This window comes from Gymnoscopelus braueri (assembly GCF_963280865.1).
Source record: "Gymnoscopelus braueri genome assembly, chromosome: 9".
Taxonomy (NCBI): Eukaryota; Metazoa; Chordata; class Actinopteri; order Myctophiformes; family Myctophidae; genus Gymnoscopelus; species Gymnoscopelus braueri.
This window is the reverse complement of record NC_137610.1, coordinates 8,917,085-8,930,667: the sequence shown is the minus strand read 5'-3', so window position 1 is coordinate 8,930,667 and position 13,583 is coordinate 8,917,085. Positions and strand designations below refer to the sequence as shown.

Genomic DNA, 13,583 nt, shown 5'->3' with positions numbered 1-13,583 from the left:
GGCTGGTGTCGGAAGATAGCAACTTTGGCACGGAAACGCCCCTTGTGCCATGCTAAATCCCCAAATAGTGGGTATAGCAACTTCGGCCCAAAATAGGGCCCATGGTCCCCCACCTTCTCCACCTCCTTTTTTTTTAAGAGAAATAGGTTTCTTGTTTTTATATCAGTCCTTCAATGTACAAGCTCATCCTGAAAGTTCCCTCTTAAATGCAACATTTAATTAAAATGTTTGTTGGTAGGTCCGTTCAAACCACTTTGGACCGGTTGAGTGTAAGGAGCACCACAGTCTATAGGGGCTACTAGCATAACTTTTAGTTATTTCACACAAAGTTCGATTTGACTCTTTGTGTTGTGCTGAAAATATTAAATTTAAACATAGTAAAACTTGCGTTTAACATTATACGTACGGTATGTTTAACTACGGGATACCAGCAGGGCCTTAAACTATTTCACACAAAGTCCAATTTGATCCTTTGTGTTGTGCTGAAAACAGCAATTAAACGTAACCAATGATTAACTTACGCTTAACATTGTTTTTATATTTAACTCCCAGGAGGAGGAGAAGCTGTTGGAGGCAGTTGAGGAAAGTCAGAACAAACTGCAGGAGCTCCAGAACCGCTCACAGGCCAAGGCAAAAGAGGTGTCTGATGCCAAGACTCAGCTAGACGAAAGCACCAAGAACTTCAAAGGAATTAACAGGTGATAATCATTCACCGCTACTACTTCTGTTATAGCTGCTATTGCTACTCCTATAAATACCACCACTACCACTTATGTTTATGCTGCATGTTTGCTATAACTATGACTGCCACTTATGTTTATGCTGCTATTGCTACTACTATTGGTACTAGTTTACTTATATTTTTGCTGCTATTACTACTAATATCACGACTAGAGCTTTCATCGGGCTTAAAAATGTGAGCCCGACCTGGCCCAGCCCGACAAAAGTTCGGCCCGAGCCCGGCCTAAAGCCTGAGAAATTGTGACAAACTGAGCTCGACATTTTTATGAACAGCAGCAGCCCTTTTCTCATCATTAAATATTATTGGCTATTCATGAAGAACAATTCTACCTTCTCACAACTAGCAGTTGCGCTCATTCTGTTTTTCAAAGTGACTGTCCCACTCGGCAGTTATCGATTGGATTTAACATATTCATTTGGAATGCTATCTAAACTGGAAATGTGTCCTGTACCCTACCTGTCTCTTCCCCTCCCTGTGTGTCTAAATGTGCATCTGTCAGTGAGCTGGTAAAGCTGCAGAAGGTGCAAATATCTACAGAGACGTCTCTCGAACAGAAGTTTCTGGCCAGACATAACCTGCTGCTGGACTGTAAGATCCAGGGTGTGGACCTCACTCTGATCTCTGGGAGCATCGATGACATCGCTGATGTACAGGTACCGATGTATAATTATTCGATACTAGAAAAAAGCATTTGGCCCCATCCTACGTGAAGGCCCCTCCTCACTTGCCCAGGCCCCCCCAACATAATTGCTTGTAGATCTGCTATTTTCAAACATTTGAGTACTTACTTTTGGTACTTTATGTTCATTTTGATACCAACACTTTTGTACTTTTACTCAAGTAAATTTTGAACACCAGACTTTTACTTGTAACAGAGTAATTCTACATTGCAGTATTGATACTTTTACTTAAGTAAAACTTTTGAGTACTTTTTCCACCAGTGCCCCCCATACCCTGTATCCCCCAACTCCCCCACCTCCATATACCCCCCCACACCCACAACTCCCCATACCCCCAAACCACCAGCCCACACCCCATGGCCCCCTAACCCCAATCTTACAGAGCAAGCAGTTAGGGCTCTATTCAGAGCCAGATTTGAACAAACCACTAATTAGGGATGAAGGACTAGGCAAGAGGCGTTTCCCCGCAAAATTCGGTATTCTATGGCACCCCCGTGACCCGCCAAACACCTGAGCTACCCGTTACATTATGCATAGGTGTGGTTTGGGCGTTACAATGATAAAACCAATCACCGTGCCAGAAGCCATTGCCTTTAAGAGAAGACTGCGCTAGCCGTCATCCCGATCCAATATATGCTCTAGCCTATCTACCTGTCTGCACTGTTGCCTGGTCTGATTATTATAAGCCACATTGGGCTTGTTTTCCTTCTTTTTTTTTATTTTATCCAAATACATTTTTATATTAATTTGTAGCCTATTGTGTTCACAATAAGCTTGTCATATTAGTCAGATCCGGAATAGTATATGAAAGCCATTTAAAATATGTATACTATTGGTACACACTGGCTGCTCCCAAATAATTAATTACATCATGTTGCGACAACGCTCCTACGTGGTACACAGACAAACAGTAGCACATGGGTATAATAAATTGGACAGTTTTAGGAAAGGTCTATAGCCTACAGTATGTACTCACGTTGGCTGTTATCGTTCTATTTCCACCGTTCTAATGGATTCCAGGGGTGTGTAAACATCTCTGAAGTTGCTCCATAGTTTCCTCTGAAGTGACGCAGTTAATTAAAGTTAACTTACATCCATATTGTCCCCGTTATCTTTCATCATCCACCTTTGTTCAGTAATCCCGAACAGAGCTAAACTTTAAGTTTACATCAATCAAAGCCTCTCAAATCCAGACACATTGCTGCGATGCGTATGTGCGTCGCCTATACCTACCCAAAATAACAGACATACAAGCTATCAACGGCGCTGCATCATGTCGTGTCGACAGCTACAGATCTGTTATTTTGGACAGCACAATGAGGCGCGCGCGCGCCACGGAGTAGCCTATCACTAAACCAAAAACATTACATTACGTGGTCAACAACATAGCCTACTAGACATGTAACTTGCTTGGAGCTTTTAATGCAGTGGTTCTCAACCTGTGGGTCGAGACCACAATGGAGCACCCAACGCCTGGCGAGCTTGTAGATCTGCTATTTTCACAATATTTATCTGTGGAACCGAGTCAAACAAAATGGGGGGGTCCCCAGTTCAAATATGGTTATTTTGGGGGGTCATGAACGTAGCGTTTGCATGGGAGGCGTTGTGAGCTTGTAGATCTGCTATTTTCAAATAGCTGATGTATATGTTAGAGTGCTCATGTGGCCCATAGTCGCTTGACTCGCTTCTTTTGGGCTGGTTTTCCTAGACCTGGTTGCTTGTTAGTTGTTTTTCCTCACAACACTGGCACTGATGATAACTAGACGGCAGCCGTCATAGAATCAAAATGACCCCGCTGGGAGTGGTGGTGGCGTTTGTGGTAGAGTGACCATGGGTTTGTATGAAGAGAGAGAGCGCATTTGCGGTAGAGTGAGCATCGGTTTATATGAAGAGAGAGAGCACATTTGCGGTAGAGTGAGCATGGGGTTGTACAAAGAGAGAGAGGCATTTGCGGTAGAGTGAGCGAGCATGGGTTTGTATAAAGAAAGAGCGCATTTCACACACAGATCATTCATATATTACCAAGATTTAATGAGAAATAAGGCTTCTTTAGAAAAATGACTGATGGGCTGGGCTGGGTCTAATTTGTCAATTATTAGTCGAGCCGGGCTGAAATATTTAGGGGATATGAAAGCTCTAGTTAGTAGTTTGAAGTGCTCATGTGGCCTTAGAGTTGCTTCTTTTTGTTTTCATAGACCTGCGACTGCGGTTGCTTATTTCTCTCCAAGGCTGGCAACACGGCTCATGGTCCAACGCACAAAGCCATTGTAGTGTCTGTGTGCACTTGACGGGTGATTTTATAAACCAGCGGGTGCTTCTAGAATCCACTATCCCCCGTCCCCAAGCCGTACCCATGTGTGTCTGTAGAATTGCAATGTGGGGGATATAGCAACAACACGCCCACGGACACACCTCCACGCGCAAATAACGGCGTCGGCATAATGGTGACGGGTAGAGCAGGTGCTAGAATAACCTATTGGGGCGGCGCAGGTCCATTATCCCGATTTAACGGGGAATTTTTGGCCTGTGAATAGAGCCCTTAGGGCCCCACCCCATACCCTCTGCCCACAACTTCCATATCTACATCTTACCCCTGAAAGGAGGTCATGTGTGGAATCTGAAGCTGCTCAGTCTCCAGTACAGCTCTGTTGATGTGAATGGGGGCATGTGTTCTCTGTAGCTGCCTGTAGATGGCGCATGTACACAGTAGAGCCAGGCGCCTACTGCCCAAAATGTGGGCAACGATCTGACTTTTAAATCAAAGTCATGATAGTTGAAAGCATGAAAGTTTGGAGACAATTGCACTACTGGTGGGTCGTGAGGAGGCCAACGGAAAAACACCGGACGCCTAGCGGATTCTGATAGTATGAAATGATTAGATATATAAATAATAGAGCCCATAGCAACAATTAAAATATCTTATATCTGTATATAAAGCTCAAGTTCTCTGTGGCGCAGTGTGTCAGGTGGGTGGGCATTTTTTTGGGGGGGAGAACAATGCTTGACATTTATTAAACAGAGGTGATTTTTAAACCACACCATGGAACAACGTGTGGATAGGATCTTGAAATACTTGCTGCTTCCTGCTCACGATTTTCCTCGATGTCGTTTTGATCTGTTCTGAGCAGCTCGACGAGGAATCGGGGAGTGCTCTAGGCAGCGCCGAGATCTACTTACGCGAGGCAACACTCGACATCGATTTCGCTGGCCTGCCAGCCGAGCTCACTGTAAGTATTTCAACAGCACTTTTTAATGTTCTTAACCCTTTAAGACCGGGAACGCATCTGACTGTGTCATTTTTAGATGTCTTTGGCTATTCAAGAATGGCAGATCTACAAGCTCGTAGATCTACTATTTTTGAAAAATCGTGGAAATGTGTGCAAATCTTTGAATTTATATGTACATTTTTAACTAAAATCTTTGCTTCTGGGGGTCCCTGAAACAAAATATTTTGAGATGGGGTGGTCCGCGGCCAAATACATACATTTGAGAACCACTGATATTATAGCAACATAAGTAAAAAATATATATATTCAAAGATTTGCACAAATACATTTTCACGATTTTTTTTTTTTTTGCAGATCTAGAAGCTCATAGCGCGGCACTCGGTGCCGCGCTATGAGCTTGTAGATCTGCTATTTTTGAATAGCCAAATAAATCTTAAAATGACACACGGATGCGTTCCCGGTCTTAATGGGTTAATGTCCTTGAAATCTCTTGGACTCATTCAACCTTAATTGATGAACGCAAAAGTTAGCCTTTGGTGTTTCTGTGTGTACTGTACATGTACTGTATGTATACCTCTTTTTGCACTTCTGTGTCTATATGTCTCTGCCTGTGTCTACCTGTTTGTGTATGTAAATGGTAAATGGACTGCATTTATATACAGCACCTTTCTCCAAAGTGCTTTACAATGTACTTTACATTCAGCCATACATTGACGGCAGAGGAAAATCATGCATGGCACCAACCTGCTTATCAGTTACAGTTAGGGGTTAAAAGGGCCCTACAATCGCCAATAAGCCCACTATTTGAGGATTTAGGAGTGCGCAAGGGGCGTTCCCGTGCAAAAGTTGCTATTTTGGGACACCTGCCTTACTCACAAAACACCTGCACTACCCGTTACATTATGCAGAGGTGTGGTTTGGGCATTACAATAATAAAACCAATCACCGTGCCAGATGCCATGGCCTTTAACCCTTTAAGAGAACGCATCTGTGTGTCATTTTTAGATTTCTTTGGCTATTCAAAAATGGCAGATATACAAGCTCATAGCGTGGCACCGAGTGCCACGCTATGAGCTTGTATATCTGCTATTTTTGAAAAAAATCGTGAAAATGTGTGCAAATCTTTGAATACATTTATTTTTAAAGCATCATTTGTAACTCAAATCTTTGCTTCTGGGGATTCTACAAATGTCTTTCAAATCCTAACAGTCTTTTGAAAAAAAACTTTTCATGTCAAGGACCCCCAAAATTATATGTATTTGGCCTCGGACCCCCATCTCAAAATATGTTGTTCCAGGAACCCCCAGAAGCAAAGATTTTAGTAAAAAAAATATATATATATATATTAAAAAACATCATGATTAACAAAAAAATTGCAGATCTACAAGCTCAGCGCGGCACTCGGTGCCGCACTATGAGCTTGTATATCTGCTATTTTTGAATAGCCAAAGAAATAAAAAAATTACATATTCTTTCCCGGTCTAAATGAATTAACACATTGCCTGCTAAGGACGTAGATATAGGTCAACCGTTGACCGCCATTGACGTAGATCTACATCAATTCAAAATAAAAAAAACTTTTCCTTATCCGTAATTCACGGGTAGTGGGCAGTATTTCACGGCTAGTGGGCGGCGGGTGCGGGTATAGCAGTGCCAATTATAGGGCCCTAAGTGTCTTGCTCAAGTTCACCTTGACACACGGCCAGGATGAGCCGGGGTGGAACCGGAAACCTTCCTTTTTCAAGACGGATGCTCTACCCTCCTAAACCACTGCTGCCCCAGACTTACAGTGTCTGTATCTGTTCTGTTCTCTGTGTGTGTGTGTGTGTGTGTGTGTGTGTGTGTGTGTGTGTGTGTGTGTGTGTGTGTGTGTGTGTGTGTGTGTGTGTGTGTGTGTGTGTGTGTGTGTGTGTGCGCACACACACGTGCGTGCGTGCACTGTAGATAATTGCGGAAGAGAAGGAGATGGAGGTTCAGTTGGAGAATTTGAGAGATGCAAAGTCCTCCATACAGCAGGTTCTCCAGAAAACCAGTACCCCCAATCTCAAAGCCTTAGGCAAGCTGAGAGACGTCAAAACCTGGTTCAAAGATGCGCAGGAGGGTATGTTGGTTATATCTATTTTCTTTCCTTCAGTCTTATCTTTCTGACTGTTTTTATTTATTTCTGATTCATTCTTTAATGATAATCACTTATGTGCTTGATTTGCTTGATTTGCTTTGGCATGTGATTTAAAGAGTCTGTGCAACGACTTTGGTACTTTTTTGTGTTTATGTGTCTATGGAGTTGACATTACTCCTCTAGACCACCCGATGTGGTTAAAATGTGCGAGGATGCCTTCCTTGTGTATTTTTGGTTTATTTTTGTAAGCCACAAGCTTCCCTGTCAAACAGGCTAATAGAAACAGACTGATCTTATGACGCAACCCGGATCATAAACCTTTCATCACGTTAATTTTAATACCACATTACTCAGGGCTCGAAATTGGGACCATTTTGGTAGAAATGTGATCTATTCGACCTAAAAATATAATTGGGAGCATCTGTGTGACTGCAAATAATTGCTGTTTGACCACATGTCATGACATGACATTTTGGAACCCTACATATGAGAGAGGGGATTGCATTTGGACCTGTCTCAGGTATATTATGGGGAAACTGCACTTTGAAACCACTGTGTTTGTTTGGTAAATTGCATGCTCTGTGCATGAGGGAAATGAAACCACATCTCTGCATGAAACCACATCTGCGCAAATGGCTTCGTAAAATTGTCCCCCTGTGTTTTGTGTTTCTTATACGTAGCATTAGATGGAAGCACCGTGGAAGCCAGGAAATGCACTAAGGAGTATAATCGTGTCAAGTCACAGCGCTGTGAATTGTTCAACAAGTGTTTTGAACACGTGCAAAACGTCATCGACCCGATATACAAAAGACTCTGCAAGAACACCAGTGCACAGGTAAACACATGCCTTCAGCATGGTACAGTAAACCACATGATAATACACACACACACACACACACACACACACACACACACACACACACACACACACAAACACGGTCACTAGTATGCATACACCCTCAAACATGCATATGATAGTGCCAGCGCATACACAGCAAGTTGAGAACCATAATATTTCAAGAATGAATTGGCCTGAATGGGTAACTGCCGAGACTAAACGTCCCAAAAATATACCACAATGGCATAATATACTTGTGTTTTCCACCATGTACGTTACACCAACACTTAACACGCCCTATGCTTCAAGTTCAGCCCATTCCAACCCTCTTTCCATGCGCGTCACATAGAATACATTTCAAGTCTACCCAACTCTTGCACGGGTGTTTGTGACGAGCACGACCACTTAGCTTTGTAGGACCTGCTCACTCTCAAAATGAATTACTTGGCGCCATCTAAAGTATCTTAATGCAGCTAGCAAGCAGTTTACCAGAGCCTTCTGTATGAAAAGCTTTACTGTTGGTTTCTTATGTCAGATTCAGAACAGCTGCACTGAAGTTCGTTTGACTTTGAATGATCAGTGATTTTATGTGACCATTGCGAAACATAGCATATTCGTCAAGTCGTCGGAAAGTAAGATTTTCTTCCAGAAAATCCTAATAATCTCAGATATTTCATGAAAGCAACCCTCTGGCGTCTGGCATTTTGTTTTAAAACACAAAATGACTATCCTTTTTTGTCAGGGCTGGTATGGCCGACTTTAGCATCAATCTGCGATTTCTTCAACTGGTTGGCTGTATGGCTATTGGCTACCAAAACACCATCATTCTACATTTTGTGCTAATTGTTTATCAAACACAGCGCTAGTGTGTGTGGGCTCCTTTCACGCTGTTTCACAAATCGCATATTCGGACCTATTTCAGTCGTGAGATTTTATTTTGCTTTAATCCATGGCTGATGATCATTCAATAAACACATCAGTACTGGCATTGCCGTTATTTGTTATTCTGACATAAGGCACCAACATAAACAGTAAATCATTTCTCACATCTAGGCCTATCTGAGTGCAGACAACGAAGACGAACCCTATTTAGCGGGAATCAACTACAACTGTGTGGCCCCAGGGAAGCGTTCCATGGACATGGAAAACCTGTCTGGAGGAGAGAAGACCATCGCTTCGCTGGCTCTGGTCTTCGCCATACATGAGTACCAGCAAAATCTTTTCATGTCATGGACCCCCAAATGAATATGTATTTGGCCGCAGACCCCCATCTGAAAATGTTTTGTGCCAGGGACCCCCATACAAGATTTGTGTAAATATTCCAAATGCTAAATAAAATTAAAAAAAATATCAAGAGTCAAGGTCACAACACGTCGCATCTTGACTGTTGTGAGCTTGTAGATCGGCTATTTTCAAATAGGCGATGTATATAGGGTTAAAAGTGGTTAAACTGATTTTTATGCTATATTAACAAATGTATCTGAGGACCACCTGGAACCCCTGGGGGTCCGCGGCCGGAGCCCACTTTGAGAACCACTGATGTAATGTATGTGTATGTACTTGTGTGTTTAAGGGCTTTTTTTGTGTGAGTGTTTCCCATTGACTCAGAGCGGTTTTAGTAGCTGCTAAAACTGTTGAGACTAAATCAAATCAATTGATTTTCTCATCAGTCCTAGGGGCAGACTCAAATATGCACGAGAGTTAGCCAATGAGCTCTCATTTATCTCTGAAGAACAGCGAGAATTAGCCAATTAGTTGCTTATTTTCGTTTACCTTTCACAGTGCCGCAAAATGTGTGGCCTTGTGGTACTCTCGTGGCAAATCATGTGGGAATCCTGAAATGAGTCACCGCTTTTCCTAGATGTTTAGTTAGAAGCTCTTTAGGACAGAATAAGCGATGTTATTTAGAAACTGCAGTCCTTCAATTTGACATGCCCTCTGACTAAAAGTTGTATACAGTATGTACCATACACAGGCAGGTCTGTTGTTACACCGTAGGCCGGTCACCTTCCTTCATTGCATTGTCTGAGGAATTTCCTGCTCTTTGTTACACTGATACATCAATTATTTCTCTCAGCTTTCGTCCTGCTCCATTCTTTGTGCTGGACGAGGTGGATGCAGCACTGGACAACACCAATATTCGCAAGGCAAGTTTAACATGTGGTTACTGACGGCTGTTAGCTGTGCAAAGGACTCTTTATCTAAGGAAAATGTATTTACAATGGCATACAGTGCTGTTTGTGCGTGTGTGCGTGCGTGCGTGTGTGTGCGTGCGTGCGTGCGTGCGTGCGTGTGTGTGTGTGTGTGCGTGCGTGTGTCCAGGTGACAGATTTTAGGGAGGATTCAGGACAGAACATGCAAGTCATCGTCATCTCTGTACACATGACCCTTGTGTGTGTGTGTGTGTGTGTGTGTGTGTGTGTGTGTGTGTGTGTGTGTGTGTGTGTGTGTGTGTGTGTGTGTGTATGTGTGTGTGTGTGTACTTGCGTGTGTGTGTGTGTGTCCAGGTGACAGATTTCATCAGGGAGGAGTCCGAAAAGAACATGCAAATCATCGTCATCTCTCTCAAAGAGGAGTTCTACAGTAGATCTGATGCCCTGCTGGGAGTCTGCGCAGATGTAAGTAACAATTACTACCACCACCACCACCACCACCACCACGACTACTCTCAATGTCAATACTAGTAATACTTGCAGATGATCCAATCAGTCTTTTAATGCTGAGTTTGTGATATTACTGAGGCCTGATCTCACCACCTTCATAAATTAAGCCATTAAGACCTGGAACGCATCTGTGTCCTTTTTGGATTTGAGCTAAAAAGCATTATTTTACACTTTTGCTATTCAAAAATAGCAGATATACAAGCAGATATACAAGCACCGAGTGCCGCGCTACGAGCTTGTAGATCTGCTATTTTTGAAAAATCAAGAACATTTGTGCACATCTTTGAATATATATATTTTTACAGCAAACATTTGTAACTCAATTTTTGCTTCTGGGGGTCCCTGGAACAAAATATTTTCAGATGAGGGGCCACGGCCAAATACATATAATTTTGGGGGTCCTTGACATGAAAAAGTTTGAGAACCACTGATATAGCAACAGACGTTTTTTTTTCAAAAAACTGATTAAGGGCGCGCTCCCACCAAGAGTTGGCTGGCCGCTGTTTGCAGAATCTGCCAATGCATTGTCAATGCAAATGCGTTGATTCACGCAAGAGCAGATTTTTCCACTAGTCGCGCAGACCTTGCGTTTATCTGCTCTCCGCGACTAAGCAGAAAACTGCTGGAGGCAGGAGCTGATTTTCCTCCTCTGTCCAATCGGGTGAGTCGAAGGCGGACCGTCCCAAGACTCAGGAAGCACAAGGCAGCAAGCGGTGCGGGCTCTTAACTCTATGTGCGGGCTACGGGGACGGTCCTGAAAGTGAGTGACAGGTGCGTCACAACGTTTTTTTAGAATCCGCTGGCTGCAAAAAACTGTGGCCGCGCACAACCTGCGTTTAACAGCGGCCAGCCAACTCTTGGTGGGAGCGCGCCCTTAGATGACATTCTGTAGAATCAGCCTCAGGCCTTAGGCTAGCGTTAAACGCAGGTTGTGCGCGGCCACAGTTCTTTGCAGCCAGCGGATTCTAAAAAACGGGAGTGACCCACCTATGGACCCACCTGTCACTCACTTTCAAGACCCTCCCCGTAGCCCGCACCGCCTGCTGCCTTGAGCACCATGGTGCTTCCTGAGTCTTGGGACGGTCCGCCTTCCACTCACCCGATTGGACAGAGGGGGAAAATCAGCTCCTGCCTCCAGCAGTTTTATGCTTCAAATGGACAAGTCGTGTAGAGCGGATAAACGCAAGGTCTGCGCGACAGGCGGAAAGATCCGCTCTTGCGTGAATCCACGCATTTAGACTAGCATTGACAAAACATTGGCAGATTCTGCCCCAGAGGTAAAATAAAAGTGCGGTGGGAGCGCGCCCTTAATGGGTTAAAACTCAGTCTAGTTTGTGGTGAAGTGTTTTCTTCCCCACATCTTGAGATTTCAAGGGGGGGGGGGCAAATCTGTATGTTTTTGACACTGACTCAATTACCACCATCACAAACTACCACCATAAAATGTAGTCTAGTTCAGTCTAATCGAGTCTAATTTAGTCAAATGCTATTTAATGCAAACTAATCTAATCCCTCCTTTCTAGATCGCTGACTGCATCATGAGCCGTATGCTGACTCTGGACCTGACGCCATTCCCTTTGGATGATGATGACTGCGGGAGAGAGCAAGCCCAGGAAGCAATGGATGAGTTGGGGCCAGAAATCTCCATGCCATCCGAGGCATCCGGCGCAACTTCAGCTCAACTTTCAACTTCAAGTCAACTTGATTGAACGCACTGTGGTGTTTGCAGCTTGTTAACGACATGACATGTCACGTTTCAGGCATTTATCTGGCCCACAATTTTCCAGAATTATTTTTCATACCTTGAGTATACTTCAGCCAAAGAAATTGTTTAATGGCTAATTTTGGTGTTTGCTGATAGTTATCTACATGCAATTTGCAATTTGTTTACGCATTTATCTGGCTCACAATTTTCCAGAACCTTAAGTCATTTGAATACACTTTTTTCAAGGTGGCCTAATTGTTACTTTTGTAAGATTGTTCTATTGTATCACTTCCACTGTCCAGAGTGACAGCTAAAGTTCATAACTGATAAATGTTTAATACACTGTCTTTAATACTTATTATTCCTTCCTATGGTTCTTTAATTGTTTTTGTATATTGCACACACTGACTGAAAGGGACATGTTTTGGTTACTTTTTTTAAGTGTTTTTTTTTTTAAGAGAGCGAGAAAGAAAGTAAAAGTTGGTGATTTCTTCGGTGAAAACCCCTGTTTAAGAGCGCAAGAAAGAACAAAAACGTTGGTGATTCTTTGGGTGAAACCCCCTGTTTTAAGAGCGCAAGAAAGGACAAAAATGTTGGGTGATTTTTTGGGTGAAAAAAAACTGTTTTAGGGCGCGCTCCCACCGCACTTTTATTTTACCCCTGGGGCGGAATCTGCCAATGCTTTGTCAATGCAAATGCGTGGATTCATGGTCTTGCCAACAATCCACGCATTTGCATTGACAAAGCATTGGCAGATTCCGCCCCAGGGGTAAAATAAAAGTGCGGTAGGGCACGCTCCCACCGCACTTTTATTTTACCTCTGGGGCAGAATCTGCCAATGCTTTGTCAATGCAAATGCGTGGATTCTTGGAAAAAATGCACAAGACCATGAATCCACGCATTTGCATTGACAAAGCATTGGCAGATTCCGCCCCAGAGGTAAATTAAAAGTGCGGTGGGAGCGCGCCCTTCAGGTAGCAGAAATAATAAGACTGGTGGGGAAAAAAGTAAGTGTGTGAAAAACTATTTTCACTAATATTTCTTTTTGTCATGTTCATTTATTTTTTCCTTAATATTATCTCGTTCCCTAGCCTAGATGATAAAGTAAGATTTTGTCAGTTGTTGTTTTGAAGTTTATATTGCAGTTTTGTTTTGTATTGCAACTTTGTATCTGCTCTTTGATAGTGGTACTGTATTAAATCTGTTGAAGTGATCATTCAAAGATGTGATTTTTACCGGTTTGCCCAATGGTCAGTCCGTCCACCACTTCACTCTCAAACAACGTAACTGGAAAACTATTGCTCTTGGTCATCCCATGGCCTTTTCTCTAGTACACTGCACACATGGGCAATGTATCGGCCGAGGCCTGTAACTGCCAGCGGACCATCTCAGTCAATCCCATGGCGTCCTCCAAGAAAACGCAACAATCTCCATTGAGCTTATTAAAGGTAGCATTATGTTAAAGGATTTATAATGGAAGTATAAATATGGAAATACTCAAGTGAAGTAATCCAACATTTGTTTAACTTACAGTACTTAGTAGTAGTAAAAATACTTAGTTATTTTACACTATTGCCTATGTGTGGCTTCTTGTCTATGAGGCCTAGTG

General features: G+C 43.0%; 1 protein-coding gene across 1 annotated transcript in view; it reads left to right on the top strand.

The window, feature by feature from the left end:
• LOC308092162 (structural maintenance of chromosomes protein 1B-like) overlaps positions 1-12,570 on the top strand; it is a gene marked incomplete at its 5' end in the record, with an annotated part of 30,351 nt that extends 17,781 nt beyond the window's left edge. Inside the window, 9 exons of the mRNA XM_080438015.1 lie at positions 553-698; positions 1,242-1,395; positions 4,551-4,649; positions 6,594-6,750; positions 7,449-7,603; positions 8,660-8,811; positions 9,684-9,753; positions 10,114-10,224; positions 11,793-12,570. Coding sequence (XP_080294141.1) covers positions 553-698; positions 1,242-1,395; positions 4,551-4,649; positions 6,594-6,750; positions 7,449-7,603; positions 8,660-8,811; positions 9,684-9,753; positions 10,114-10,224; positions 11,793-11,978 — 1,230 coding nt within the window. The 3' untranslated portion in view covers positions 11,979-12,570. The remainder of the gene's footprint in view (positions 1-552; positions 699-1,241; positions 1,396-4,550; positions 4,650-6,593; positions 6,751-7,448; positions 7,604-8,659; positions 8,812-9,683; positions 9,754-10,113; positions 10,225-11,792) is intronic.
• Positions 12,571-13,583: the final 1,013 nt, after the last annotated feature.